Source organism: Chanodichthys erythropterus, chromosome 19 (genome assembly GCF_024489055.1).
Source record: "Chanodichthys erythropterus isolate Z2021 chromosome 19, ASM2448905v1, whole genome shotgun sequence".
Classification (NCBI taxonomy): Eukaryota; Metazoa; Chordata; class Actinopteri; order Cypriniformes; family Xenocyprididae; genus Chanodichthys; species Chanodichthys erythropterus.
In genome coordinates this window covers 23,736,609-23,762,985 of record NC_090239.1, presented here as the reverse complement: position 1 = coordinate 23,762,985, position 26,377 = coordinate 23,736,609, and the positions used below count along the sequence as shown (strand labels likewise).

At 35.3% G+C, this 26,377-nt stretch overlaps 1 protein-coding gene across 2 annotated transcripts; it reads right to left on the bottom strand.

The window, feature by feature from the left end:
• Window positions 1-1,525: 1,525 nt before the first annotated feature.
• Window positions 1,526-24,680, bottom strand: mapk8b (mitogen-activated protein kinase 8b). 2 transcript variants are annotated; one of them, XM_067370236.1, is made up of 12 exons: window positions 24,531-24,680; window positions 19,068-19,246; window positions 18,828-18,957; window positions 17,066-17,124; window positions 16,648-16,786; window positions 13,935-14,100; window positions 13,138-13,209; window positions 9,917-10,099; window positions 6,566-6,690; window positions 6,321-6,384; window positions 5,923-6,000; window positions 1,526-4,552 (listed from the first exon to the last, which is right to left on the bottom strand). In XM_067370236.1, the coding sequence occupies exons 2-12, from the start codon at window positions 19,187-19,189 to the stop codon at window positions 4,401-4,403; spliced, it is 1,290 nt and encodes a 429-aa protein (XP_067226337.1). In that variant the 5' UTR covers window positions 19,190-19,246; window positions 24,531-24,680; the 3' UTR covers window positions 1,526-4,400. The 2 variants fall into 2 exon arrangements, with proteins under 2 accessions (XP_067226337.1, XP_067226338.1); XM_067370237.1 differs by having other exon boundaries at window positions 4,407-4,557.
• Between the last annotated feature and the right edge of the window lie 1,697 nt (window positions 24,681-26,377).

Here is a 26,377-nt window from a genome sequence, read left to right as displayed (position 1 = left end):
TATTCAGTAACACCACTATAGGCAGAGGAATAAACAAAATGTCTAAGATGTAAACATAAGCTTCTTGAATATTGAGCTGCAATGAGACAGATTTGATTCAAACGGGTGTTTATTTGCAGTACATGTACAATTGGTATAATAAGATCCCAGTGCATTCTTTGCAGTAGTGCACTTCTCATTGTCTGTATGCCGTTCGGTGCACACAGAGTTAGCAATTTAATAACTGTTGGGCTGGCATTGCTAGCAAATATTACATACCAGCACCAAATCTTAACATATTGGTAATTCAAGATATTTTACAGACGCTTTTGAATTGGACTTACCAGGTTGATCAAAGTCCTGTGGCTAAACATGGAAACTTGATAACATCAGCCACAGAATTTCATTTTTGGTAAGACAGATTATGTAACATTGACAATAAAAGCAAAAAAAAAAAAAAATCTGATTTAAAAAGACAAAAAAAAAAAAAAACGTGTTTATTGGACAGTACCAAATATATCTCTACCTCTGGGTACATAAAACTAATAAGTCTAGATCTACCGATTACAACTAGCATGACAGCAGTGGGTATTGCACATGAACTGTAAAAAATGAGTACAAAGAAAATTAAACAAAAAGATCAAATTTACATTTCAGTTCTTTTACTTCTAGGTGAAGTATACATAATGTACAAAACTATACGTTGCCTACTATTGACAATAGTTCACTTTAGAAATAAATAAATAATGAAATCTGTATTAACATTTTACGGGCAACTACGTCGCAAAAAAAAAAAAAAAAAAAAAATCTGTAGAAATTTAGAGTGAGGTAGTTCATCAAAGCCTACTTTGATCTGAATTATAACATTTTTGAGAGATGAAATAAAAGCTAAATATGAAATAAAAACAGCAAAGAAAAATTAAGAGCACTTAAAATGAAAAAAAAAGTTCAGGATGCAACTCAAATATAAGATTATATATGCCAATCATTATGCAAACACAAACCTTCTGTTCCTACATCCTCCCAACTATCACCATACATACTCATGTACATTCGATAGCATTGCCTCATGGGAAATGTAGTTCCCATCTACAGCATTCGTTGCAATATCTTGCATATTTCCATAAACTAAAGCTGCAAACCATATATGAATACCAAAACATGTTCCAATTTGCTATTACTTTGATGAAAGACCTTGCTTGAGGAAACGTCCCATTGCATCCTCTCAACATGCCCCAACCTTCAATCTACATCATATACATCCAATACAATAGAAAAATAGACACTCCAACATGATATGAACAGTATAACTTTGAAAAACCTCACCCAAATTTCTTTATCTTTCTAATCATTCAGGAATGAATGCTGGACTCAGGCACTTTCTCCATTTTGAAAGCAAAATAAAAACCCAATGATGAAATTTTAGTCTTGGATTTAGCTTGTAGTCGTAAGGGTCGTGTTGTGTACAGTAGGAGGAGCAGAGTTTACACTACATACATTGTAAACACATAATTACATTCCAAAACATTACTTTTTTTTTTCTCGAAACATTGGAAAATTGTATCTGATTATGACAGGATTTTTTTTTTTTTTTTTTTTTTTTTTTACAGTCCATAAAAAGCGGCAGTTGTTTTGGGATCCATTTTGAACCTCCAACCTAATATGTCTCCATTCATTTAGCATTGCTTGCTGCATCCAAAATGACTATTTAAAAAAAAAAAAAATCACAGCAGTTCTTTTTTCTCATGGCATAATGAATAAGATTGCATTGGTATATGCAGTTTGGTTGTGAAGTCTAAAGAAATCAAAAGAGTTTCATATACCAATTTGGGTTTCATATCACATACTGAAGTGTTCAAACATGACGAACTGTGTTGTGTTCCTTTTACAGGACTGTACAGCGCTGAAGGAAAGCGTAATGAAAGCTGTGAGTTACTGTTTTCTGTGTTTCAACTTGAAATATGTACAGGCTAGTTTACATATGGTGACATTTGAAAACACAAGCGTGTTTATACAGAGAGAATAGAATGTAAAATGCTGGGTTAAAAACAACCCAAGATGGGTTGAAAATGGACAAACCCAGTGATTGGGTTGTTTTAACCCAGATGTTGGGTAAATTTTTAGTTTTATTTAACTCAACTATTGTTTAAAAATTACTGTATTGGTCGCTATGAACCCAAAGTATGCTGGAAATTGAAATTGATTAAAATCTCCAGAGTTAAATTAACTCTGCTCAGAGTACATATGGTCCCTCTCTAAATATTGTTAAAATAACACTGAAGCAGAGTTAAAGTTAATGAGATAATTAAGCAATTAATAAGGCTGTGACTGAAGTCAGTTGTAGTTTGTGTGTTTCTCTTTTCTTCGGTGATTCTGCTTGTTAGCAGCAGGTGTTCATCACTACTGCACAATCATCACTTATTTGCTTAAAAGTTGCCCAAGAATGCTTTTCACAAGATGTAATATGTCTAAGGTGTCCCCTGAATGTGTCTGTGAAGTTTCAGCTCAAAATACCCCATAGATATTTTTTTTTATTAATTTTTTTAACTGCCTATTTTGGGGCATCATTAACTATAGACTGATTTTGGCAGCGCACCGCCCCTTTAATTTGCGTGCTCCCTGCCACACAAGCTCTCGACTATATTACAGTGCATTTACAAAGTTCACACAGCTAATATAACCCTCAAATGGATCTTTACAAGATGTTCGTCATGCATGCTGTATGCATGCTTCGAATTATGTGAGTAAAGTATTTATTTTGATGTTTACGTTTGATTCTGTATGAGTTTGAGGCTATGTTCTGTGGCTAACGGCTAATGCTACACTGTTGGAGAGATTTATAAAGAATGAAGTTGTGTTTATGAATTATACAGACTGCACGTTTAAAAATGAAAATAGCGACGGCTCTTGTCTCCGTGAATACAGTAAGAAACGATGGTAACTTTAACCACATTTAACAGTACATTAGCAACATGCTAACAAAACATTTAGAAAGACAATTTACAAATATCACTAAAAATATCATGATATCATGGATCATGTCAGTTATTATTGCTCCATCTGCCGTTTTTCGCTATTGTTCTTGCTTGCTTACCTAGTCTGATGATTCAGCTGTGCACAGATCCAGACGTTAATACTGGCTGCCCTTGTCTAATGCCTTGAACATGAGCTGGCATATGCAAATATTGGGGGCGTGCATATTAATGTCCCCGGCTGTTACGTAACAGTCGGTGTTATGTTAAAATCCGCGTGTTTTCCGGAAGTCTTTTAAACAAATGAGATTTACATAAGAAGGAGGAAACAATGGAGTTTGAGACTCACTGTATGTCATTTCCATGTACTGAACTCTTGTTATTCAACTATGCCGAGGTAAAGTCAATTTTTGATTCTAGGGCACCTTTAATAATCTCATTAACTTTAACTCTGCTTTAGTGTTATTTTGACAATATTTAGAGAGGGACCATATGTACTCTGAGCAGAGTTGGTTTAACTCTGGAGATTTTGATGTGTAATAAGTGAACATTTAATGAATAATAATTAAACAATATTTGTTTATTAATAAATGTTCACCTTTTGATTATTATTGTTGACTCTAGAAATTGTGTGTCTGATTTTTAATTTCCAGCCTATTTTGGGTTCATTTTAAGTCAGCCATATAGTAATTTTAGTAAATTTAATAAACCTACCCAACAAGCTGGGCAAACATTTAACCCAACCGATGGGTTAAAACAACCCAATCACTGGGTTTTTCCATTTTTCGACCCAGCATTTTTTAGCGTGTAAAGTAAATCTTGTGCACTGAAATTAGAAAGAGTATTTTACAGACCCTAAAAGAGCTTTAAAATGTGTTTTTGTAAAAAACCAAACCAAATAAAACTTTCAACTAAACATGTGTTTTAGGTACACAGGTCATATTAAAACCATCTCTGCCTCTTAGACCAAAACAAAATGCAGCCAAACAAACTGCGATCAGATGCATTTACACACCACCGACTCCCAAACAGTAGTAACAATGTGGAAACACTCATTTATCCAGGAAATGGATGTGCCATTTAATGAACCTCCACTAATTAGTGATTAAAATGACTCTCAAAAAATAAAACATCTCAAAAATATATTCACCGTCCCATCTTTACAAATAAACTCAAATCATTCCACATCCAAATGGCAAGACGACGTAGCGCTAGCTTCAATCTGATGCAAAATTAAAGTACAAAAACAAAATGAAAGCAATCAAAGTAACGCTGGTTTGGTGTAAAAGCTTTTAAGATGCCCTCAAAAACTCTTACCTCCGTTCTTAAAACGGACTTAAAAAGAACTTGTCAGTTTGAGAAAGAAAGGAGGACACGTTTCCAAACTGGCATGAACGTTGTTGTGCCAGTGAAGACAGATGGTAGCAGGAACTGGATGAACGAGGATAGTCATCTGCAGCAGCCCAGCGGTCCCGTGGACGCCTCCTGACTGCTGTCTGTGTCCGAGGTCAGGGTGGGGTCGGTGGACATGGACGAGACGTCGTTTGTGGAGGAGGAGGACGTCGTCGAGGGCTCGTGGGAGTCATTGCTCACTGCTGCACCTGTGCTGAGAAACACAACACATTTTTATCAGACAGGTACTGCTGAAACTGGAAATGTGTTCACACTTCACAATGCTGGTAACACTTCCTGAGTCTCTCCATCAGTGTCGACTCCGGTTTGAACAATGTAAGGCTGAACACTTTCGTCATTTTGGCTGCGTGAGATTCTCCAGCTTTGTTGTTGTTGAGCTGTTAAAGCTCCGCCCTCTTCTGGAAAGGGGGCGGGAGCAGCAGCTCATTTGCATTTAAAGGGACACACACAAAAACATTGTGTTTTTGCTCACACCCAAATAGAGGCAAATTTGACAAGCTATAATAAATGAAGAGTTTGGTTCCAAATCGCGATTTTTCCACCAAAATTATTAAGTATTGTATTTGATCAGTACTGAAAAGTAATTTTGCGCAAAATGCAATATCCGTCGTGTTATTCTGTCATGTTTTCTCCCTTTCTTTCCAAAACGTGACAAACACTAGTCACCTTTCTCTGCAAAATGCGATATATCCGCTCTCAACCAATCACAGCGCACCATTCCACCCACTGTAAACAGTAATTGTGGTGCTCTGAATACAGCCAGCATCCTAGTTTTCCTTATCTGTTTTGTACTTTGTGATCAACAACAAAAAAAAAAAAATGGTTTTAAGAAGATGAGGCACTCGAGTCTGGAGGAGGAAAAATGCCGGCTGTTGCTTGTTCCACGACAGCATCAAACTTCTGTCACGCTCCCCAAAACTGAATCATGAACCGTTTTTAAAAGCTGTTTTTAATACCAGTGTACTCTGTAAATGTGTCTATTTTAACCATGTGGTGGCGCCAGATATTCTTTAAATCGGTAATGACAAACAGAGACATATTAATTTATAACATTAACAAGACGACTCGTTGAATTCATTTTGGGAGCGACTGCTGAATGTATTTTTAGTCAAATGCCTGAATATAAGATTAGTATTGACAAAGTTCAGAGGCATATATGTGGATCAACTTACTTTGTTGTGTATTTTCAATATGAAAAATAACTTTTATATTGATGGATTAATTGCATTTTGAAACATATACATACATTTGTAATCTTTGGGTTGATGTTCCTATTTAGATGGAAATGGACTGGATATTTTTATAACTACTGTGAAAATAATTGTAAACATAATATTTTCTTATCAAGACAGTTAATGCATGAGTTTAAAATTTAATTTTTTCCCCATGCAGCACGTGTCGGTTCTTCTAACTCTAAACCTGCTTCGGATCAAGGCTTAAAACATAATCCAGGGTTAAAACATTCTTAACCTGGGGTTAAATACAATTAACACATGGTTAACCATAGATTGAAAAGCCTAACACAGAACTGGTTTCATAAATCAAGGAGGAAACTAACCTAGTGAGGCCGGCTGTCCTCGGATCACCCCGTTTTTCGTTCGCTCCTCCCAGTCCAGCACTTCCTTATATATCAGCTCTGATCAGAGAACAGATACAGAGGAGCATAAGGAGCATGTTAGGAAACATTTGAATCTTAGGTGTTACATAAGTTATTACAAATATTTCATGTGTCAATCAATATCCAAATAAAAACAGAAAATAATCACGTGCATAAAAAATATTTTATTTGAAGTGCATTTGATTCAATGGATTCCAAAAATTGGCATTATTTATTGAATTGTGCGATATATACAGTTATCTTGATATAAAGTTGAATAAGACTCATTTAGTCATATATGATTAAATATTATGAATGACACCATATAAAAAAAGTCAATGACATTAAAAAAAAAGCACCTTTCCACTCTTCCACTGTGTGTTCTCTCTCATCTAACTGTTTATCCATGATCGCCGGTGGCGGCTGAAACCAAGCAGATAAATGTCAATCAGATACATCACAAAGGAAAGAAAATAAGACGTCATGCACTCCACCAGTCCTGCTCTCTGGAGAGTTCATGCAGAGCAAGCTCCCATCTGGACTGTGAAGTCAACGAGCACCCCGCTGCCGCCGGGGCAGAAATAATGAACTCTGAAGCACTTACCGCTTCCACCTCCGACGGATCGTACCACACGTTGATGTAGGGGTGCTGGAGGGCCTCGTCCACTGAGATTCGCTTCGACGCATCTATTACCAGCATTTTGGATAACAAGTCTCGCGCCTGGCTCGCTGCAAAATAATTGCATTTAATTTAGAAACTGAATTGAGAGGAAATTCACCATGAACAATCATGCTTATCTTGGATTACTGCAGTTTAATGAAGGGAAATGTGTCTGGAGAAGCCAAACTGAAACAGACTTTAGTCAAGTATAATTGTGAATTGAAGGCACCTTTAATTAAAGCAATAAGCAACTGTGAGTCATGGATTATCACAGTTAAAGACCCCATGAAATGGCTTGATGAGCAGTTTCCTGTGCTGAAATATTTCCTTTTGAAGCAGAAGGTTCATCCCTTTTTTATATATTACCCAATAGCCAAAGGATTATGGCTGTGAACTCTGGAGTAACAAGAATACCCAAGTATTTCAAAAAATTTTAAGTTTGTAACAAGTTTTAGTTTTTTTTTTAACTCTTTAAGCCCTGAAGTCATGTTTTTTCTGAGTGACACACACAAAAAGACTCATAACTCCAAAACTTTAGCAAGGTGACTCAAAAGGTAAGTATCGTTTGATATAAAATGATTAAAATTTTTAGACAAAAAAAAAAAAAAAGATTATATTTGGACATTTTCATGCTGAGAAATGGCTGATATACAAAAAATGTATTTAATTTATCATAATTTTACATCTTTCTTATTATTTGATATGCAATACCTAAGAAAATAAGGTACGAGATGAAGTTCCCCTATATGTGAGCTGCATCTGGATCAAATTTTGTGGTGATCACATGATGAAATCAAAAGTTACAGCATTTGGAACTGCCATTGGCGCCCCCTAATGGACATTTTTTAAATCGTCCTTTCACGTGGAGTAACTCGTGATAGAAGCATGGGATTATGTTGATCTTGGACTCATTTCAATAGGAAGCATCCACTGTAAGTAATGATGTGCCATTTTCTACAATCTATGCATGTTTCATGAAGTTTTAAGTGGAAATGCCAAGTGATAGCTAAATTTATAGTTTTAGTTAGTGCGCCTGTGTCGTAATTGCGTGATCGGCTTATTGGATTGCGCTGATTTTGGACTCATCTTAATTGTGAGAATCTGCAGTAAATAATGATGTCCACAATCGAAGCATGTTTCGTGTAGTTACGAGCCAAAACATGACATAAACGCTGCATCGGTTTAGTCAAAAGTTTAGTCAAAGCCCAAAACATTTATGCTTGTTGTATTCTACTCCGTGAGTCCTTTCAAATGACATATCACACATGACTATCTGAGCCATATGATGTTTTTGACACATTGCAGTACACAGTACAAAAAAGTAATTCATAAATTATGATTTTTTTTTTTTAGCAAATAACTCAGCACTACTTAGGAATTAATCAAATTAGCTACAGTAATTGTAAATGTCAGACTCTAGGCTTTCAAATGACACCTATTTTGTGTTAATCAAGGCAGTAGTTTTGAAAAATATGATTATTCTTTTTTTTTTAGCTAGGTGGCGCCGCTGGCAGTACACTCCAGTTTAGAGGGATTACTCGGCACACATTAAGATGGATGGATGCATTAAAAACTGAGTTCCTAAGATTTAAAATGATACCTATTTTGTGTTATTCCTGATTAGTAATTTAATTGATTTTTTTTCGCAGGGGGTTCAAAGGGTTAAAGCCCGAAGTAGCCTTGTGCCGATATTCGGTAATGCGATAAATTGCGATAATGAATATGCACGATATTGTAATCGTCGGCACTTCAGAATACCGTAAATAATAATTTATTACCAATTATTAATATTTTATAAGGCAATTAAGAATACTTTACCCATCAGTCGTATAAAATGCACAACACCGCTGTATTCTGCGTCAAAAGGACACACGCTCAGATGTAAACAATCCCAACGTGCACGAGAAGCACATGACTGAACGAGTGAAGGAGACGAGCTGAATGAAAGTGCGCGTTCACTCTCTGACAGCAGAGGGCGCTGATGGAACAGCAGCGTGCAGCGGTTACCACGGAAACCGTGCAAACAAAGTAACTGCGCTAATGAAGTTTTTAAAATGCTTCAAACAGCCATTCATTTTTTTGTAATCTCAGTGTTGTTCATCACAGCACCAAATACTGAATACTGAAGACTTAAAATTTATTTTCAAACCTAAACATTTTTATATTTTAATCTGGACTACAACATGCCCTAATGATTAGAAATGTTCTGATTATTGTTCAGTAAAACTTTGAAAACATACAGCTTCATTAGTTAACATGTTAATTCATTATCACTAAACTGACAATAAAAATACTTATTATTAATTAATGTTAATTTCTTAGTTCAAAAAAACTTATTTAATGGACCTGAGATAAAACTAACAATGATCAGTTGTGTTTCTAAACTAACATTAACAAAAAAATAACACTTTCTGTAACAAATGTAGCTATTGCTCAATCTTAGTTCATGCATTAAATAGAGTAAAATGTTATCTGTTGTTCTTTATAGCCTAATTCTTTTGCATTTTAATCTGTTTGATTTCAGTCAGAGTATGAAACTATGACAAAAATGGTTTTGCAACTTATTTTAATATTGTGATAATACCGTATACCGTGATAAAAGCTTCATCAATTAATCGCAACAGGAAAATGTGATACCGTCACATGCCTAGCCCGAAGCAACAGCAAAATCTGAAGGGCTTTTAAATCTCAACTTAAAACATTTTCTTTTCTTTTTCTTTTTTTGGATAGCTTTTAACTATTGGGCTACTGGTTTAATATGCATTTTCATTTATAATTATTTGTATTTGTTGTGTTGAACTGTTGTTTTTAAATAATTGCTTATTTATTGCATTTGTTTAAATGTAGTTTTATTATATTCTGCTGTTTTTGTCTTTGTTGTAAAGCGCTGTGAGAAACCAACTTTTAAAGTTGCTATACAAAATAAAGTTATTACTATTCATTTATTTTTAAAAAAATTGTAATAAAAATATGCCTGAACTTAGTAGATTTGTCTGTGCTACTCGCTTTTGCTAGTCAGCGGCAGGTGGTATTTGTTTACTTCTATAAAACAACTATATAATATAAAAACAATATTTGCAACCAATAGTCTAGCATCATTCGCATAACTCTTGCTTGTTTATGGTTGCATATAGTTTGCATATATCTGCTATTTGCATCTTTAAACATTCAATCAGAGTCTGAACAATCATTTTCTAAAAGCAATGTACAAAATCAACATTTACAGTGTAACAGCACTACAAAGCTATTAAAGGGTTTTGTGGCAGACCTAAATATCGCACATGTATCCTTCACCTTTCAGTTTGTTGTGGTCCGAGTCCGCAGGGAAGAGCACGTCAGGGAAGAGCTTCTCAAAGCTGTATCCGGCATAGCGAGGTCTGTTCTCCACATAAGTCCTCACAGACTGGTTGAGCTTCATCATGAACTCCTGAGACGGTGTGCCCAGCTGCTCGATCACCTTGTTCCACTGGTCGATATCTTTAGATTACTTGCTAAGGAAAACTACAGACTGGAGGCACATCATCAGGTCTCTCTAAGATTTGAGTCACTTCTGTGTCAGATACATATGATGTTTCACTTTGAGTTAAAACCTTTATTATTTAAGAAAGACTCTAGCACATTTCCTAATTACATTAACAGAATCTACAGTGCTGGATAGAACCTGATGAAATGTAATTTGGATTATGTAATCAGATTCCAAAAATGACGTACTTATAATTAGATTATATTACATTTTAAAGGATTAGTTCACTTCAGAATTAAAATTTCCTGATAATTTACTCACCCCCATGTCATCCAAGATGTTCGTGTCTTTCTTTCTTCAGTCAAAAATAAATTAATGTTTTTGAGGAAAACATTTCAGGATTTTTCTCCATATAGTGGACTTCAACAGTTACCAAAGGTTTGAAAAAATGTCTATAGTTTTTAACCACAAATGCTCATCTTGCACTGCTCTGCGATGCTCCACGCATGACGTAATCATGTTGGAAAGGTCACGCGTGACGTAGGCGGAAGTACCAATCAAGTTTTTTTGCAAAAATAAAATTACTTTAAAAATATATAAATATGTGAAGGGTATATATAGTTATTTTAAACCAATTTATGCTTTAATAACATTGATCTAATTATTTACAGTAATATTATCTTTACATGATCTTACTGTCAAAAACACCTACATGTATAAAAAAGCATAACAGCAAATAATTTACAATTTTAGTGAGCATGGAAATAATAAACATTAAAAATTATATTAAATCTAACTAACTTTATGGCAATGAAGCTCAAATCCAGAATTATCAGCTGCACACTGGTGAAGAAAGAAGTTCTGTCATATGTTATTTATTTACTTTTCCCGCCGTTTTAGGTTTTTGCCATAGTATCGTTTAAGTATCGGTATCGTGATATTTAAATTGGGTATCGTATCGAAGTCAAAATTTTGGTATCATGGCAACACTAGTTCACACCAGACGTGACTTGCGCAAATGAATCGCGCTATTTGTGCGTAGCTTCATTCGCTCCTTTAAATATGTGTCCCAGACTCTTCCACTTCTTTCTGCACACTTCCTCTGAATAAACACATCAACTCATCAGCGGGAAAGTAGTTGTAAAACACGGCGAATGAGCTCAATTTGCTGGCTTTAGCTAGCTTGTAGTCTCAATATGTAATATATATAGCTCAAATTGAGTAAAGAGCGTTTTTTACAACTTACCAGATTGTCCGACCTCCTCACTCACTTTCTTTCAAGCAAGATCCTATTTATTCCTGTTTCTATAAAAGTACGAAGATGTATTGTACAGCAACGATGATTTTGTCCTCCATTGTTGTTTCGGATTTCTGCCTCCGCTCGCTACGTCGTAATCACGTCACTACATGAGCAAGCTCCTGAATTTTCACCAAAGTTCAGATTTTTCAACTTGCGTGATTCGCGTGAATCACGCGTTACACACATCAAACGCCTGAATCACTCAATTCGCACCGCGTCATTCGTGCGAATCGCACCGCAGGATGTCTATTCACGTCTTTGCATTAACTTAACGTGTAAATCACTCCCGCTTAACGCTTCATTTGCATCTGGTGTGAACACACCATTAGTCATACAGCCTTTACAAAAAAAAAAAAGTAAAAGAACAATGTCGGACAAAAAAAGAAGAAAATTAGATGTTTTTCACCCTTGCTTTTCATGCGTGATCTTTCCAACATGATTACATCATGCGTGGCGGATCGCGAAGAAGTGCAAGACGAGCATTTGTGGTTAAAAAGTATATAATTTTTTATTTTTTTTAGAAAATGAGCGATGCTTTCTCTAGATAAGACTCTTATTCCTCGTCTGGGATCATGTAGAGCTCTGTGAAGCTGCACTGAAACTGACATTTGGACCTTCAACCCGTTGAACCCGAGTGAAGTCCACTATACGGAGAAAAATCCTGGAATCCGCTTACATATATTTATATATAATCTATTTTTAATCTCTATAATAAAAATGTATAATTCAGATTTTGATCTCCATATCCATTTACATATATTATATATATCTTCCAAGGGGTTTTTTCCCTCCTAGGACTTTTTTCCCAGTGCTAGCACGCTGGGTTTTTCTCCTAGGGGGTTTTTTCCACCCCTGGGAGTCAGCCGACATTGGCTTAATGTAGCACCATCTTGTATATGTTACATATTACCACGCTTGTTTGTACAGTTTTAACCACTTCCCTTTTTCTGTGCTTCTAATATGTAAAGCTGCTTTGAACAATTACCAATTGTAAAAGCGCTATATAAATAAATTTGACTTGACTTGACTTGAATGTTTTCCTCAAAAACCTTCATTTCTTTTCAACTGAAGAAAAGTTAGACCTTTGTTCATCTTGAGAACACAAATTAAGATATTTTTGATGAAATCTGAGGGTTTTTTTTTTTTTCTTTATCCCCCATAGAAAGCAACATAAATATCACATTCAAGGTCTAGAATAGTAGTAAAGACATTGTTAAAATAGTCCATGTGACTACAGTGGTTCAACCTTAATGTTATAAAGTGATGAAAATACCGTTTGTGCACAAAAACAAAACAAAAAAAACGACTTTAGTCATCAATTTAGTCTCTTCCCTGTCACTCTACTATGCCATTTACGTTGTAGAACAAAGATTAATGAAGATCTTACAGGTTTAGAACGACATGAGGGTTAGTGATTAATGACTGAAATGTCATTTTTGGGTGAACTAACCCTTTAAAATGGAGTGGGATTTTGGACTAATGAGATTTCACTGTGGTCAGGGGGAAACCAAAGAGTGCCAAACTGACTGAATAAAATTTCCTTGACCCTTTATTGTGTTGTGGAAACATTGGAAAACTGAGCAAACTGTTAACTACCTTCTGTTAACAAAACATTTAATCCGGATCTTCATTTCAGCTATTCAATCCTTTTCAAAGACTCGCACATCAATGAAAAAACACATCAAGGGTAAAATAACAAAACAAAAAACAAACACTTACAATGGGACAGTAAAGACGACCAGGTAAGGATACGGTCTGTGCCGGGAAACAACACACTACCTCTGACCATTTCAGCCATGATGCAGCCAACAGACCAGACATCAACTGAAAAATGAAATGACAACCAAATTAAACTGCCAAAAATCTCACAAATGAAATGCCACGATCAATGCAATAAAAAAAGAAAAACAAACACACAAATATCAAACAAAGAACAGGGTGCAATGATGTGGATGCAACGGAGGTGACAGGTGCATGCAAACATCTCAGTGAACGTCAGGTAGGATCACGGGCCAATAATCCGTGGTACTACTCTTCAGAAAACAGCACAAAATCTAAGCAAACAAGGATACAGTCCCTCCCTGGAAAAAGGATTTTGTGCCGCACCATCTCTGCCATAATGCAGCCAACAGCCCAAATATCCACTACACGAGTGTAGCATAGAGGAAAAAGAGAAGACATAAGCAAAGCAAAGAAGGCAGAGCGACCGGTTGAGATTGAGTTTGACCCGCTGCCAATTATTCCTTAGCGCTACCGCCTAGGATAACGTCAGCATTTTCGGCTTCAAATTGATCAGTTATTTTCGCACTGCAGTGAACCACTTCCACTTCCCAAGTAAGACTAATGCTTTTCTAAATGCTCAGTGCTACAGGCAAACCCATTCAGTGTGCGTGGGCATGCAGAAAACTAGTTCAGCTGGACAAAAGAAGGGCTTTTAATGTTAAAACACTACAGCCATTTGGTGAGATCCAGCAGAATGGTGCTCTGGGGTCGTGTGGGACCCGTTATGTGGGCATGCTGAAAAGCAGTGACATCAGGTTAGCACTCACCATTGGCTTGGTAACCCATGCCCAGAATGACCTCTGGGGCACGATAGTAGCGCGTCACCACGTAAGGGGTCATGAGGAGGCCGGTGGCGGCCGTCCGGGCCAGGCCGAAGTCGAGGATCTTCAGTGTACAGTCGGATTTCACTACTATGTTACTGGGTTTCAGATCCTGGGAAGAGAAGAGGTCAAGGGTCAGAGGTAAGATTCTGCAATGTACAGTTTAGAAACTAGTGCTGCGTCCCAATTCGCATACTATGCAACCTAAATAGTATTCGAAAAAAGAATTAGTATGTCCCAAATCGTAGTATGTTGAAATGAGTATTCCAAAGATACCCGGATGGTGTACTTTTTCCGGTTAGAATTCGAAGTGCAGATCCGTGCACACTTCTAACGGCTAATATTGCCCATAACACATTGCGCTGTGGACGAGGATTCGATTAGAACTACAAATACGAATAAAAAGTGTTTAAAAACTACAAACATGACGGACGTGCGAGGTACGACGGTTAAGATAAAGTGGCTTGAATGATTAATAAGCAGTGTCTAACCTGACAAAAAGATATTTATTAAATGTTATCCACATTATATTTCATCTGCAACAGCTTTGTGAACTTTTATAACGATGTGTTTGGTCATTAACTTTTAAATGCATCATTATGCAAAGATGAGGAGAGTTCTCTGCATGAAAGACCCATGACTGGCAGATCAACGTGCGACTACATTTCTCTCCGAAACGGTAGGAAAATAAATTTAATTTAAATGTGGAGGATTTTAACTGTGACATGATGATTGACACGGTAGTTTAAACAGTTACAGGTTGAGTAACTAAGCAACCGAACGTCCGTTAAAGACGCAGTTATGACGAGGTAGTATGTCCCAAAACTTGCATACTCTTCTACTACACACTCAAAAGTATGTACTTTTTCTTTACAAAAAGAGTACATACTTTTAGGACGTAGTATAAGTAGGCGAATTGGGACGCAGCATATGGCTCATTTTTTCCTTTTAAATATTATTTCCTTCTCTTTTTTTTTTTAACACCATGAGGTTTAGTAAAAAAAAAAAAAAAAAAAAAAAATTAAAACTAAATTCAGATTTACTTGGTAAAAAACCTAGAAGTGTTAAGGTCATTGCACACCGAGTCCGAAATTCGCATGCGAAACTTTTGCACGGTAAAAAAATAAAATCGACGTCACGTTATGTCAATTGCATTTGCACTGCCTCCGAAACTTTCGTCCGTCAAAAAAAAAATATTCGGAGCATTTTTCGCATCCGTGGCACGCATTTTGAGAGACATTTTGATGATTCAGAGCCACCATATGCAAATGCAAAAATCCATAATGCCATCTGACAAGTTGATACACGTCTTCTGCAGCACAAAACAGCAGCACTGAATGACAAACAACGTGCGGAATACAAAGATACAGAATATAAAGTCAGATTGTGCATCAAACCGTGGCACTGACATCCTGAAGTAAACTTTGAAATGTTCGGGATAATCCCGCAGCTCCTTGATGAGCTGAGCTCTCCTTTCTCTCTATGCAATCTTGGAATTGAATGGACCCAAAATTTCCTTTCTTTTTCTCTTTTTAAGAAGAGAGGAAACTAAATCATGCTCACTGCTTGAAGACTTCATTTTGTAATGATTTCGCAATGCATTCATTTTTACGCATCGGATTCAGTGTGCAAAGTTTCTGTGCGTGACGATTTTTTAGGATTACGAATACGAAAACGCGAGAAAATTTCGTGTGCAAAGGCCTTTACAGTCCAGCAAAATATGTTTTAATGACAGTGGATTCAGGCAAGATGGACACATTGGATAATTTTCTCCTGAAAGTAAAAATTTATGTGTTTTTGTATAAACAAAATCCCAGTGATTATTAAAAGGGACTATATGTTTTGTTCCAATATCCGGATTTAATTCATGTTTAAACACTGATCCCATTCCAACTGACTTTTGTTTTTGGTGTATGTATTTAAAGCTGTTTCAGGTCTGTAAAGGGTTAAAATTAGTTTTTTTCTGAAATGGTTAAATTGCATTTTAGTAATCAAAAACCATGTCTATTTAATTGCAATCATAAAACGTAAACTCAGAATTTTTCTGGATTCCATTTTAATGTTTTTTTTTTATTTTAATGATCAAAAAGCATGTCAAAAAAATTGAATTTGACAATTTACAATAATAGGGCCCTATGAAATGCTTTATTTTTTTCAGAAATTCTATGTTGTCTTTTTTATTTTTTTCATAGATTTCTGATTTAATACACATTCATTTTTTTTTTTTTTTACAAAAAAAGAGTGGTAATCAAATAAAAGCATTAACCAATAACAATTTAATCTTGTTGAATTGTAATGCAATCAAATGAAAATATAAAAATTTACGTTTTGGCGAACAACAGGGTTTATTTAACTGGATGTTAGTACAGTTATCTTTCTTTCTAACCTTATTTTTGGCATCAAAATGTTTGAAAAATCCTGTTTTATAGTATCAAGTCATTAGTTTAGCAACATGATAAAATAAAATTCTCAACTGAGTATTAGTCTTTTTGTGCTTTACACGTGGAGAGCTATTTCTGTGACACACATAAGTGACCGTTACCGAAGTGTTTCAAAGCCAGTAAGCTATGGAGATGCTGCCTATGTAGAGAGAAGATGGTTCATTAGGCTTTGAAATACAGCAATACAGTGTCAGTATTGTGTGTGTGTGTGTGTGTACCCTGTGTATGATGCCGGCAGCATGCAGGTGTTTGATGCCGCAGAGCATCTGATAAAGCAGGTAGGAGAGTCTCTCGTGGTCCAGCTCCATCTGGATGACCTGGCACAGGTTCGCATCCATCAGCTCCATCACCAGATACCTGAGGACAGGAGACGAAGGTAAAGAAGTGTGGAACCCACAAATAAACAAGCATACATGGCACATATAAATGTGTGCTTTATGTGGGTGAGCTCTTGCAAATATGACAAATGTGTATATAATTCATTCAGAACAGGACATCTCAGTTGCATGTAGCAACTCATCAAATCCTTCCTACACCTCTTTATTTTACCTATTTGAATTAATCCAAGGCCAAACTTATATTATGTGTCATTTATCATACAGTCCCATTCTAATTCACAGCAGAAAAAAAACTTACACATCCTGGAATTCTTCAAGTGTCTTCTGTGGCGTGAACACATTTAACAAGCCAATTATCTGTGAAATGAAAGCACACTGCATGAAAGACCTGGCTGAATTTTCCATTTATGACAATATTGAGTTCTCACTATGCAAAATATATAATTACTATGATATACACTACCATTCAAAACTTTAGAGTCAGATTTATTTTCTTAAATAAATACTTTTATTCAGCAAGAATGCATTAAATTGATCCAAAGTGACAGTAAAGACATTTATAATGTTATGAAAAATGTAATATAATAAATGCTTTTCCTTCTTTTCTGCTTTTTATTCATCAAAGAATCCCGTAAAAATGCATCAATGTGTCCACAAAAATATGAAGCAGCTTTTCAACATTGATAATACTCAGAAATGTTTCTTGAGCAGCGAATCATCCTATTAGAATGATTTCCGAAGAATCATGTGACACTGAAGACTGTAAATTCAGCTTTGATCACAGGAATAAATTACATTTACATTAATAAAATAAAATGAAAATAAATAAACACTAAGGGTATGACAAGATTAAAATGTGACAAGATTCCTCGTCGAAGTGCAAAGCTGTTTCGCGATATTGCCATGACAGAGTGTAAGGGTAAAATTAGGATAGAATATGCCACAGCTATGTTTGCATTACGCCTCCACTGTAATTTTGCTTTTTATAGAAATAAAAAACATTTAATTCCGTTGGATAATGTTCGCTTCAATCTCATCCAGCTCATTCAACACGAGCTGAACAGTCATACGTAGTGAAGCAGGAATCAGAGTTCATGTGACGAGAGTAAGTGGCGAGACGACTGATGGCAGAGGATTTGTTGCACAACAGAGCCTAAGCGTCTGATAAATGTCTTATCTTGTCTTATGCATGCTATTGTGAAATCTACACAGCAAAATCTCCAGTTAAATCAACTCTGCTCAGAGTACATATGGTCCCTCTCTAAATAGTGTTAGCAAATTAAGCAAGATAATTAAGCAATTAATTAAGTGATGATTGTGCATTATTGATGAACACCTGCTGTTAACTAGCAGAATCACTGAAGAAAAGAGAAACAAGAACTACAACTGACTTCAGTCACAGCCTTATTAATTGCTTAATTATCTCATTAACTTTAACTCTGCTTCAGTGTTACTTTAACACTATTTAGAGAGGGACCATATGTACTTTGAGCAGAGTTAATTTAACTCTGGAGATTTTGCTGTGTAAAGTAAAATGCATGCGCGCATTGAAACGTGATTTCAATACCCCGCATTTTGAAAGCAGCTCTCTGATGCATGCAAATTTCTCCCAATATGAAAGCTATCTTAGGCTGGGATGTGCAGTTGTAAGCTCTGTATCATGCTTGTAGAAAAATTTTGTCTCTATTTGATGACTTTGATTATGGTTGCACTTATTGTTTGCACTTAATAAGACTAAGAGAAAACTGTTATTCATGCTGTTTTATTTCTATGATCAATTTATGGAAAAGAGTTAAGGAGGTCAAAATTTGTAGAAGCTCATAAATCATGTACAGTTTTATGATCTGAAGACTCATATGAACTCATTCAGGAGAGAAGCCAGTCAGTCGAGTTTGTGGTAAAACCTTTTACAGTGCTTGAGTATTGTTGTCTTTTACTGCACATGATCATTCATAGTCAAAATTAGAACTGAAATGACATTCATTATAAGTCAACTCAATCTCGTGTCTCATCTCGTCTCACCCCTAATAAACACAGAGACAGAACAAAACATGTCTTACGTTTTTGTGGTTGACACATTTCATCAGGACCAGTTCTCTGTAGGCCCGTTTGGCATGGGTTTGGTTCTGAAAGGGTCGGCTAAGTTTCTTAATTGCAACATTTCGTTCAAGGACGTGGTCATATGCAGAGCTACAAAAAAAAACAAAAGAAAAACATAAGTACTTCATTCAGCATACTTTCTGCTTTTATGAGCCACCTTATTTTATATTTTAAAGGCTAAGAAAATTCATTAAACTTACCAGACGATGCCTTGTGCTCCAGACCCGATTGGTCTTAAATTCTGATAGCGCTTCAAAACGGTGAACGTTGAATCTCCTACATCTATGCTGTAATATTCTTTCTCACGCTTATTCCTGTTCATGTTGAAAACCGTACTGACTGTGTCTTGGGCATTCAAGAAAAACTTCACCTTCAAAATCTGAAAAGACAAAAAGAAAAAGAAATGAGTGAGTACACTTTCATCTGGCCCTGAATTGGTTTTGGGTTTACCAAAACATATGATCTGGTTTGTTATCAGACATAAAGCTCTCAGATTTCACCAAAAAGATCTTCATTTGCCTTCTGAAGATGAAGGAAAGTCTTATGGTTTTGAAACGACATGACAGAATTTAGAAACTAACCTGTTAAGCATAAAAGTGCAATAGTTTGTATATTGCAATAAATGTAATGTGCTTTTTTGCCAATAGAGCAAAGGCATAAATATCAAGTTAAATATTGAATATCATCAAAATGGTGCAAATTATCAATATATTTACTGGCATGAAAGTCTACACAAATACTAAAACTGGAAAGTGGGTGATGAATCTGACCTAAAAAGCCGTCTTTACGCATCGTCAGCGTTATAGTGACTCGAAGCAGAAATACATATTTAAACAGGTACACTGCTCAGGGAACTGAAAACAAATGACCCAAGCTGAGACCGTCATTACTCAAATTTAGCATATTATGCTGAGGATGCTGCAATGACAGGCGCAAATATGACTTTCCCTCTTTACATTGGTATCAGGTCAGCCTCCATCTCCTTGCGTTTTGCGTATATATATATATATATATATATATATATATATATATATATATATATATATATAAAAGAAAGCATTATATTATAAATGTTATTCCACATCCTGCCCAATGTTGAAGGCATTGAAAACAAATATAGCGAATGCATCACCAATATTAACACCAATATTAGGGATCTGTTCATAGGCGCCTGCTTTTACACTCCCGTCAGCATCAAAGATGTCCGTTTACAACATGTTTTTGAAGAATAAATCATTGTAGCCAATCACAGACATATCTGTTGAGCATGTGAACACAACGGCCAATCAGAGTCTGCTCAACAGCGCTCATAATGCTATGGAGGAAATGCTGGTATTTTGAAAAATTTCGGGACTGACTTGTTACTGAAGTCGGTCTTTTTGACAACCCTATCTGAAACTCAAGTACAGAACCATCAATGATGAGAGGACTTTGGTCAGCCCTACTGAGCTGATGAGGAGAATGACAAATAAGCACGACCTCAGTCTTATCAATGTTAAACACAGAAAATTATTATTAGACATCCATGATTTTATCTCAGAGATATATTTAGTGAGCAATGAGACACTCTGATCATGTTTATTGTGTGTCATTAGCATAAAAGTGATACTTGATACTAGGGCTGGGCGATGTATCGAATGCTTTTGTCACGCGCATTTCTTCAGTAAAGCCGGTTCCCTGATTACCGCTAAATCGCCATCACCTGCTTTCAAATGAAGCGGCATTTAATAGACAGAGCCGTAGTTCACTGATAAGACACGCAATATCGCGTTCAATATCGATATGTATCGCCATCGATATTGAACGCGATATTGCGTGTCTTATCAGTGAACTACGGCTCTGTCTATTAAATGCCGCTTCATTTGAAAGCAGGTGATGGCGATTTAGCGGTAATCAGGGAACCGGCTTTACTGAAGAAATGCGCGTGACAAAAGCATTCGATATATCGCCCAGCCCTACTCGATACCCAAAATCTGTAAGAGCTGACCAAATAAAGACTAAAAAGTAAGGGTCCTAAAACAGAGCCCTGAGGGACGCCAGTAGAAACTGACCCAATATCAGATCTGTATTCCCCTAAAGCTGTTACCATCTGGTTTAATAGGATCTAAACCAGTTTAAAACGGTGACAGAAATACCAAAAAAAAGAGTAAAAGAGTATGATCGACGTTGTCAAAAGCGGCACTAATGTCTAAAAGAATAAGAATAGCTTGTCCACCGTTTTTAAGATAAAATCACTAAATTAACAAAATGATAAAAAACAAAAACAAAAGCGCAGACAAAAAATATTAACTCTTACCAGACTAAACTTATCCTGCAACAGCTCAGTGATTATGGTGTGTTCAAGTCCACCTGGGAAGTTCGTATTTACGAGTTAGGAAGTCGTGTTTATGACGTAAAAATGGTGGTGTGTACCTTCTCTTAATAGGCTATATGCACGGTTACTTCCTGGTTGTGGTTAAGCCAGCTCGGGCGTTTCCGGTGAACTGTTAGCTGTTCATTCTGTAGTCGCTGTACATCGACACAAAACCATCAATGGTTGACTTTTTAATGTTGTATTCATATTTTAATGCAGTTTTCACATTTACCTAATTTGCCAATAAACCAGTTTTATTGATTGCAATAAAGATGAAGCTATTGGGATCATTTAAAAACGCTGTCTGTAATTAAACACACACACGCATTATTTTCTCCAGCACTTCAACTGTTATTTTTAATGTGATGAACACAAACATTATCTGTTCATCCTTCTGAGATTGTCTCCATTGTAAAACCGAACATTCAAAAAAGTAGGAAATTCAACATTTGATAGAAAAAACCTATTTAAAAATAAAAAAGACAATAATTACCACTTTAACCAGCAGGTGGCGGCAAAGTAGCATTTATTTGTGCATATATCAGACATTTGCTCTAATCACTTTTCACTTCGTTTTTGACTAAATATTAAACATTATAAAATAACTAGGTTTAAAAACACATTTTGTCACTGTGAAGTATGAAATACTCAGAAAATCTCATGAAAAACAATAACTTTTCTTGTGAATGAATGACACAGAAAGCGAGCGCCGCTCTCTCTTTATAATCACAGCAGCTGTCAGTCAGAGCAGCACAAGATCAGTGATTTCAGCACACTTGTGAAAACACACATTTTATTCAATTAATTTAACTAAAGTGCACAATAAATATTTAATTTTTGAAGCTTTTTTTTCACATAAAAGTGTGAAAACTGATGGTCGCATTGAATTTAGTCGAGGAACAACACTGAGGTACGTCTTTATTTATTTTTAATGCCGTCTTGTGTTTGAATAACTAAATTATGCTATGCCTGACTATTTAAGTGACTATATTCTGATTATAAACTAAGTATAACACTACTGATGCTCAACACACCAGCACATGACTCTCACCGGAAGTTTTCCAGCTGGCTTATATTAATGCAGAAGCTCTAAAGAACACTCTGTGCATATAGTCCATTAACTACCCAAAAATACAACAATGTTCTTAAAATAGAGGAAAAAAGAATGAGCATCAGGTGTGTTTTTGTTTTTGTTATGTTTTTAATTAACTTAAAAAACCACTGTAAACTATCATTACATATTATTATATTACAATGCTATTATATTTTATGCAGGCAATTAACAAATTTTGTTGTAAATAAAAAAGCCTGACAACATCACTGCTAAGTATTGTTGTATTCCTCCATGTTTCTCACTGACACGCCTCCAACTCGTAAGCTATAAGAAAATCCAGAGCTTCCCACTCATATTTACAACTTTGTGGTGGCGTTCCTGTGCGTTCAACTCATAAATATGATCCTGAATGCACCATGTGTCCTTTGCTATATTTCAGATGCACTTTGTCCGTAGAAATGATAATCAAATACGTAGCAGATTATTTTCATTATCGATATTATCAATTAGTTGTTGCTGCTCTAAAGCTAATCAATATTTAAATCCGTTTCAGCACAGTTTAATAGTGCCTCAATACTTGAGGAATCAGGACTTTGTAATTAAAGGTGCAATATGTACAATTTTTGCAGAAAAATATCCAAAAACCACTAGGCCAGTGTAATATATTTTGTTCACTTGAGTACTTACACCATCCCAAATGTTTCCAACTATTTGTAAATCGTGAGAAAATTGCAATTTTAACATGTGAGGAGTCGCCTGTCAATGGCGTCAAACCCGCGTTACCCTCGGTTTCCGGTTTTATTTTGTAGAAACCATGAAAACACCAAAGACGCTTTAATATTTACATGTTTTAATAGACAAGGGAACAACTGTTTTGATATATTTATAGACAAAAAACGAATTATTGTTATATAGCTAAACATGTTTAGTCTTATTGTTTAGCTAAATCTAATTTTCTTGATTTTTTGCGAGTCTCATGCTTTACCGTGCCTCAGAGAAAAACACTATTTTGTGAAGTAGCTAACATAGCATAATCAGATGCAGCTTTATTTTTAGTAACAGTAATACAAAAAAAATCCATCATACAATACGTTTTTTAAAATTAATTGCATGTCATTTTTCAACACAATCATCCAGCATTAATATAATATTGTAAAATGGATCTATCTTACTGCAGTGTGTAACAGTGTCTCACAGCAGCCGCCGAGCGAACGCTCAGAGTAACGCTATAACATCATTTTCAACACTCTCAAATGTAAGTAATATGATAAACAGAGCTGCGTTACCTCATACTCATGACCGGAAAAGCGGAAGCAGCGCCGGCGACTGTGTCATAATAAAGTTTTGTGTTGCACAATCGCTCCAGCTCCTCGTTCAGCTCCACAACACTCGCTCCTGCTTTGCTTCATACTACAGTAACGTTAATAATCACATCCATGAACATGATTTCTTCCTGAGTCCAATCCCTATTCTTTTGCACCGTCCGTTGAGGTGGAGACCACAAACTTGGCATCATCAAGCCTTTGTTTTGAATAGGCGACCTCTAGCGGACAGAAATCTTACATACTGCACCTTTAATTGAATTTTAATGCATACTTCAGACATTGCATTCCTTAACATCAACGTGAATGGAAAGTGTCAATCATCTCCTAAAATAATATTAAGAACCGCACCCGAATGCCCTGAATTCAACATCTCGCAACACCATCCACCACAAGCAATGACCTCAGTTTCTCTGATCAGACTCCTCACACTGCACTGAAATCAAATCAAAACTGGTGTATACTGTGAAAGGCAATCTGTACGATCACAGCACAGTGAGATATGCATGGACACAAATGGCTGTCTTTCAAAACTCATAAACAGCATTTGGAGCATCATAGGAAAATAAATGCTGTCAATGTGTAGATTGATGTCAGTATAATGTCATTTACAGAATAACAAAAAGTAATTTTAGAAGCATAAAATAAAATGTTTTAAACATTTACTATGCATATCTGATTTAAAGCACCATACTATAAGAATCATCATGTAGTAAACATCCAGTACCAACAGTATTGCTGGCATCACGTGCCACATCGATATGGTACATTGTACAACAGACTGTAAAACACATCAATCCCCAATAAGTTAAATAACGCCCTAAGATGTTGACTAGCCTAAACTAGCGATGTTTACTGTGGTGTTTCACCGCGTTACCCTCCCCCACCACCCACCTTAAACACATCAGCGGTGAAACTGCAAATGTTTACTCACCTCTCAAAAGATACACAGATAATTCAAGCGCAGAATCATAAAAGGACGCGTGTCTTCACACCGAGCACAGCAGTATGTTGTATTCGTCTTGTTTTCCACTTGAAGACACAAGCTCTGCGATCACTGTGTGCTTCCGTCCACTGGCAGGCCTTGAGCTGCGGACACTTGCGTACTACGTCACAGTAACTTTGCGTGGACGTGACGTACGCAGTTTCTGCGTTTTGTGAGACGTCATCGAGGTCGTGCGATGACGTCGCGTTTCTTAGTATTGAGTGAATATTGATAAAAATAAATAAATAAAAATCAATGGAGCTTTCTCTCCTTTTTCCAATATTAATTTACGTTAAGTTATATTACCTCTGGCTCATAGTTTTTTGTTGTTGTTGCTGATGTTGTTTTTCCCTTTGTTTATTTATTTGTTAATTATTCTTTGTTTTTGTTTACTTTTTTGTTTATTGTTTATAATTATATTATTGCTGTTAAATTCTTTGACCTTGTAACATATGCTTTTACATGTCAAAAAAATAAATAATAATAATAAAAAAAATAATTTATTAAAAAAAATCTCAAATTTTACGGAAGAGGTATATAATAAAAAAATAGAGAATAAAAAAAAATAAAACCATCTCGAGATTAAAGTTGTTAAATTTCGAAAAAAATGTGTTAAATTACGAGATCAAATTCATTAAAATATGAGAAAAAAGTCGTTAAATTACCAGAACAAATTCGTTAAATTATGAGAACAAATTATGTAATCGTAATTTAACGACTTTTTTCTTGTAATTTAACATTTTTCTCATAATTTAACGAATTTGTTCTCGTAATTTAACGACTTTTTTCTCGTAATTTAATGACTTTATTCTCAACATTTTATCTTGACTTTTTTCTTGAAATTTAGCAACATTTTTCTCATAATTTAATGAATTTGTTCTCGTAATTTAACGACTTTTTTCTCGTAATTTAATTACTTTATTCTCAACATTTATCTCGACTTTTTTCTTGAAATTTAACAAGTTTTTTCTCAAAATTTAATAACATTTTTCTCATAATTTAATGAATTTGTTTTCGTAATTTAATGACTTTTTATCGTAATTTAATTACTTTATTCTCAACATTTTATCTAAACTATATTCTAGAAATTTAACAATTTTTTTCTAAAAAAATTTACAACTTTAATCTCGAGATGGTTTTATTTTTTGTATTATTGCTTGGCCCTAATCCTCTTCCGTACAAATTGGCTAAATTTCACAAACAAGCTTTTTTGGCCTGGATGCTGGTGTTTAAGAACAATGTTTCCCCAAATAAATACATCATTTGAAATAAGAGGTGCATTCAATATAAAAATGGATCTCTCTTCTATAATAGTTGGAATGAAAATAAAATTGTGTTAGTTAGACAACTTTTAAATTCAAATGGTAATTTATTATCTTGATAATAATGAATATTGATTTAAAAAAAAAAAATCGCAGTGGCAGATGACACAACTTTATTTTTAAAGAGCTTATCTCTTATTTCCAATGCTATCTCCTTCATCAATATTTTCTCCAAGGCTTCTGGTTTAACTCTAAATTTATCTAAATGTGAAATCCTCCCTTTACACAAATTAAATGATAAAGTTATTAATAACATTCCAGTGAAGACCTCTGTCAAATACAGAGGAATTCTTGTAAAAAGGATGTTACAGAAAGACAAAACCTAAATTTCCCCTCTAGATTAAGAAAGACAAAAGCATTATTAAAGGATTAGTTCACTTCCATATTAAAATTTCCTGATAATTTACTCACCTCCATGTCATCCAAGATGTTCATGTCTTTCTTTCTTCAGTCAAAAAGAAATGAAGGTTTTTG

Excerpts from the sequence above, each read along its gene's own strand:
- mapk8b (XM_067370236.1), bottom strand. The coding sequence starts at position 19,189 with ATGAACAGGAATAAGCGTGAGAAAGAATATTACAGCATAGATGTAGGA. Across the intron at positions 6,385-6,565 it reads ATCCGTCGGAGGTGGAAGCG|CCGCCACCGGCGATCATGGA; the intron begins GTAAGTGCTTCA and ends GCTTGGTTTCAG. Across the intron at positions 6,001-6,320 it reads CACAGTGGAAGAGTGGAAAG|AGCTGATATATAAGGAAGTG; the intron begins GTGCTTTTTTTT and ends TTCTCTGATCAG.